The sequence below is a fragment of the Strongylocentrotus purpuratus genome, unplaced genomic scaffold (genome assembly GCF_000002235.5).
Source record: "Strongylocentrotus purpuratus isolate Spur 01 unplaced genomic scaffold, Spur_5.0 spur5_scaffold_15, whole genome shotgun sequence".
Classification (NCBI taxonomy): Eukaryota; Metazoa; Echinodermata; class Echinoidea; order Camarodonta; family Strongylocentrotidae; genus Strongylocentrotus; species Strongylocentrotus purpuratus.
In genome coordinates this window covers 2,985,146-2,990,824 of record NW_022145600.1, presented here as the reverse complement: position 1 = coordinate 2,990,824, position 5,679 = coordinate 2,985,146, and the positions used below count along the sequence as shown (strand labels likewise).

General features: G+C 35.5%; 1 protein-coding gene across 1 annotated transcript; it reads left to right on the top strand.

Annotated features, from left to right (window-relative positions):
- Positions 1-47: 47 nt before the first annotated feature.
- LOC115923976 (golgin subfamily A member 7-like) lies at positions 48-5,157 on the top strand. Its single transcript, XM_030985361.1, has 5 exons — positions 48-158; positions 1,320-1,439; positions 2,591-2,743; positions 3,271-3,372; positions 4,348-5,157. Exons 1-5 carry the CDS (start codon positions 144-146, stop codon positions 4,378-4,380), a joined length of 423 nt encoding a protein of 140 aa, XP_030841221.1. The 5' UTR covers positions 48-143; the 3' UTR covers positions 4,381-5,157.
- Positions 5,158-5,679: the final 522 nt, after the last annotated feature.

Genomic DNA, 5,679 nt, shown 5'->3' with positions numbered 1-5,679 from the left:
AGCTAGCTTGGAATTAGTTTGGAAGCAGCGAATTTTCGTCTTTTAATTAATTGAATAGCGCCATCTCTTTGATCTCTGCATTTAGCTTAGGATTCTGTGTTGACGAATTTTGGCATTGCAAGTGACAAAGTCCGGGATTACTTATGGCAAATTCACAGGCAAGTATAATTTATTAATTATCTAAAATTGGCATATGTTCCTGTCTTTCCTGTGAAGGTACAAAGATCAACTTTATTAGAATATAAACAGGCTTGGGTGTCATTTCTTTAGGGTAAATAGTTGTTGGACTAGTACCATTCGCCGGTTTATTTCGTTTGGTGCGTAGAAATCTATACCCGCAGTCAATGTACACGTTCAATGCCTGCATCTGTGACTGTGATAAGTGAGTGAAGTGCGATTGTGAATAAATGAATCGTGATAGATTGTGTAGATCCTAGTTATACGGAGAGGAAGAATTGGACAGTTGAATTTTGTATTGCTTTGATTGTGGCCTGGCTGGATAACTGTTACGCATTTGCACTTGTTTTGAAATGTTGCAAAAAGAAGGAGAAGGACTCCGAACTCCGAAGAGAAAAAAAACCCAGCAAAATTCCTTTTAAATCAGGGTCGCTGGTCCGAGAATGATGATCGTCTGTATAAACGAGGACATCATCGTAAACGCGGACAAATTGCGTCCTAAAAAATAAAGACCGTCCACATTTTTCGTGAAGGTTTTTTTTCTTCATCGACGCTCGTTGACGATCAGCCATGCACAAGAAGACGAAAGACTTGATGCATGGCTGATCATCAATGAAACGGAGTTGAGCCTTTTGTCCACTCTGTTTGTTGCTACGGCAGGCAGCCAGTGAAAAACGATTTTTGTTTAATCAAATTATGGAAATGCAAGCATTACTTTAAACAAACAGAATTTTGTTATTCCTGGCTCATTTCTCCTGATTGAGGTGTCATATGAAAGGGCAGAAAATGAACTTTCTAGAAATGTGATTTTCTCTTTGAAATTCAGATACCACCCACCAAGTCACTTTTTGATACCCTCTCCAAATTGTTTTTAATCATTCATGCGTTGTGAAATATGCATCATATGAGTTGCATCAAATGAAAGAGGAAGATCTAAGCTTTACAAATATGTGTCATTCATTAATTATAATTGTGATTAAGTTATGATAAAACATCAATAATTCTCGGTTTAGTTTTTCTGGGAGGCCCTGTACAGGGCACATTCATACAGACTCTCAAAAGTTCAATCCGGACCGCCATCTATTCTACCATTATTCACCCTTCTCTCAAACTGTTCTTTTTATTTTCCCCCTTTTGTTTAGGGTATAGCAATGGAGAACATCACCAGGCAACTCCAAGGCAAGGTCTTCATCCAGAGAGACTACTCAGAAGGCACAGGGGTCAAGTTCCAGACAAAGCTTCCCCAAGAACTCACAGATCGAGTAAGTACATTGAATGGAAATCAGTGACAAATGACAGTTTGTGTTATAAGCTACTGAAATCCTTGCTTCTGATTGGTTACAGGGAAAAAATTAATATTTATTTTTCGGTTACTTTTCGACCTTGCCTGCATGAAAATAACATTCTAAAAGTTGGGGCTCTTCCGGGTATATCGGGGGCTATTTTGCCCGGAGCCGCTGTGTATTTTTTTCACTGATTGGTTATCAGCAGATTTGTCACTGATTTTTTTTTTTTTTTCATTGAAAAAAGGCTTTGTGAAACAGGTCCCTGTTGTATGACATGTAGGCTCTGGCAACGATTACTCTGTGGTCAATATCCCACACTGCAAACTGAAGTCCCAACAGTGGACTGAATGCTATATCTCCTGTATCCTTCACCTTGACCCTAACCAAAAACTCAATTGCAAGTTGAGAATGTGTACTTCAGATATACAGTGTATGTTAGTACTTTAAAGAGTCAAAGTAGTGGGCTCTCATGGGAATTCGACATCATTAGTGTGTTTGAGTGTTGTCAATTACCAAGATTAGTATTCAGTTTTGAAACAAACAGGTACCGTATTAAGTAATGTTCTACATTTTGCAATACCAATCGCCCCATATAGGAAAAGTCAATATCTTACATTTCCCTTTCACCCAAAGACTAATTGAGAGTCTAGGTGTTATTTCTTGATGGGACCACGGGTTCGCTATGTGGGAGAATTGTACACCCATTAATAGTATTACCACCAAATCTGGTGTCGGCGAATTATGACCTACTGAACATGTAAGCTGACTACCACCTCCCTTTAAGTATAGACCTTGCTGATAAATGATAGGTCAAGCAGCAATTAGCAATAATGGGATTGAAAGGAACACCTTAAAAAGATGATGGGAATTGTTATTTACATATTTGTTTGTCTACCAGGTAGTTATTTCTACAAAAAGCATTAAACTTAAGTTCATGTAAACTTCAAAGAAAAACTCAACATATAAAAAAATGGTGAAAATATTAATTCAATGACACAATCACACAAATACATGGCATATACTGGTAGATAATAGAGTTATTTGCCCATGATATTAGACTTACCGGTAGTAACAAATTAAATATCACCACTAAACTTATACTTTATTTTCTCCTGCCAACTCTCTAGATTGATCAAGCAAGATTTGAGTTCACAGTCAACAAACTGAATGAGTTTTACGCTGAGGCCGAGAGGTTAGGGGCCAGGACGTACTGTGAAAGCTGCCTAGCATGTTTGACTGCGTACACAGTACTGGTCTGTATGACTACACATTATGACAAGGTACAGTCTGAAATAAATCTTATCAATCTAATAATTTTGAAGCAGAAATTGCAGCATTTAGACAGGAATTGAGCAAGTTTGGGGAATGCTAATTTGTTTTTAAAACAATTTTCTATATCTCTTGTTATACAGCATCAAGTGTTCTTTCTTTTTCCTTCTGAATACTTAGTTTTAATATTTTGTATGTGTATATAGTAGAATCCCCCCAAAAGAAAAGTTGATTAAAAAAAAAAAAAAAAAAAAAATGGATTTTGTACATGTAGGAGCGCTTATTGACATTTTCGCCTATTTGTAGCTTCAGGCCAACATGGTTATACAATAGAATGCATTCAGGGAAGAAACAAAATAGTAAACACCCAGGCTTCCCATGCACTGAATGAAATGTAAAATGTTAGTTTATTTTTTATAACCTAAAAAGTGTTTATTTTGATATAGTTCACATGTTTAAAAGCTTAGCATTGCCTACTGCATGTAATTGCTACAATTTATTAACATTCCATTCAATATTTTATTTTTTCCTCTTGCAGTGTGTTAAAAAAGCAGGTCTGTTCATTCAGCAGCAGAACGATGAAATATATGCTCCACGAGGGTTGGTCATCACAGACCCGTTTACGAGGGGTCTCAGAGTTGTATCCTTTTAAGATTATTAAGTATATGTAACATCATCTGCTAAGAGCCAGAAGGATGTTATCTCATATACTTTTGCAAAGAGTTGTGCCCTTCTGGCTCTCAGCAGACAATATATATGTATAGGCCTCACCAACATATCAAATAACATGTTTAACAATATTTCATCGTGACTGTACCATGGACCAGTGATGGCCTGCAAGGCCTGGTGGTAAAGTTGTTGCTAAGCAGTAGATGGCAGGTTCCAATCCCGCTGGTTAAAACAAATTATCCTGACTGGTTTTTAAATTACAGGAACAAGCACACAATCATTATTTACCGGGTAAAGACCAACTATTTCTTTAAAATTGAAATTACTCCCAGGAAGCCTAGCATTCAAATGTTTTTCTGTACTGGTTGTTAACAAATTGTAGTACATGTAGTTTCTTGAAAGAGGAAGTCTACTCGAGTATCATGTTAGCTTTGACAAAACCATAAAATAAGAAAGTTTGAGGAATATGTGATTAAGGATAAGATAGTTATGAAGTTATTATTGATTTAAAAAAAACAAGGAAGAGATTCTCTCTCTCTTAAAGATAGTTGTCAAATCGACTTTTAGAGCTATAGAGCCAGTAAGTAATAGTCTGATTTTCAGACCATTGTACCGAATGGTCATATGTTTTACATGTATGCTGCGCAAAGTTTCAATCAGTTTAATTTTGGCTATTACAAGAAGTGGGTTATTGATGTAGACAAATGCTCATGTACTCTTTACAGCTCATTTTATGTATGTTATTACCAAAGAAGAAAAAAGCCAGTCAGTCACTCAATAGTGTCTGACAGTGAAGTCTAGCAAGTAAAAGAGTTTCCTTGCATAATTTGATGACATATTGACATATTCATAATTCCTGCAAAGTTCTACAGAATTTGATGTTGGCTGCAAAAGGGACATAGCACCTTTAAGAGTTTTTTTCCTTAACTCATCTAATCCCCTTCAGGTTGAGATCACAGTGTATGCGACCGACACATGATCACGGCATGGCCATGATGGTTCATGGTTTAATATCTCTTCCTGTGGGATGATCGTCGAACAGGGCACAGACTACCAACATCTCTCGTGTAAATAGCTTGACCAAGAAATTTTCATACACCTTTTTTTATGTAAATATAAATATGAATATAAATATAAATATCAGTAATGTTTGATCCCATTTGTGTGATCTAATGCTTTCAATATTTATTAATGCTTCAAATTGTTAAAACTATAGTCACTATAGTTTAATGGCCAAATCTGAATTTCAGTCAATGTAGGTCATATCACCTTCATGAATTTTGAAAATAGAAAATCGCTTGGTTTCTAGCATAATAATTTGTATTAGTGACATTCATAGTTTTACACCTGTAGAAAATTTGAAGTTAATCATCCTTTTTGTAAAAAGGGGTGGGGGTGGTGTCATATCTTTTCATGATTACCGGTACTCTCAATATTCTAATATTCGAAAATTTTCAATGTACCTTTTAAACATGCCAGCTTAAATATGATAGAACTTCAAAGAAATTGATTTTTCTGAATTTCAGAAGGGTGCTCAATATAAGCTTTATTTCATGTACTCCCACTTTACAAACAAGTAAAGAAAGATACCAATATCTGATAAAAACATATGTTCGCTGATATACCATTAACTTTAAGTGATGACATTTTTCAGATTCAAACTTTCTAGGTATATATCCTGTTACAGTCATGACTCACTCATGTTCATAATGTTTAGGTATTTTTGCACTCTACAATGTATCGAGTATGTCATTGATATCAATGTTGTCCACCATTGTCCTTTGTGTTTGTGTCTTTATATTGTTTGTTTTTATTGAAATGTCTGTCTTTGTTTTCAGACATTTTACTTCTGTATATCTCAGCTGCTGCTTGTTTGTATGTGTACAAATTCTATTCTAATATATTTCCTTGTAAATTTAAATTAAAACTATGAATATACTGTTTAAGCCTCGGTCACAAATGCCATTACGAACTGCTACGAACGCTGTACCGACGATTTTCAGACAATGGAAATTCGGGAAGACAATGTAAAACGGAGATTCATACGAAATTATCATTCGTACGAACCTTTGTGACCATAGCATTACATAATTGTCTCATCATTGGCCATGTACATGTAGAAGTTTGATTAAAAAAAATATTAACATCCATGCATTTGCATACTTACTCTTTTCAATACCTCTACCAAGGCATAATCATAAGGTCAAAACTAAAGCATGTCATGTTCATGTAAATTCCTGGGTAGCCAGCCATTGTCATTAGCCATTATCATTCGTAC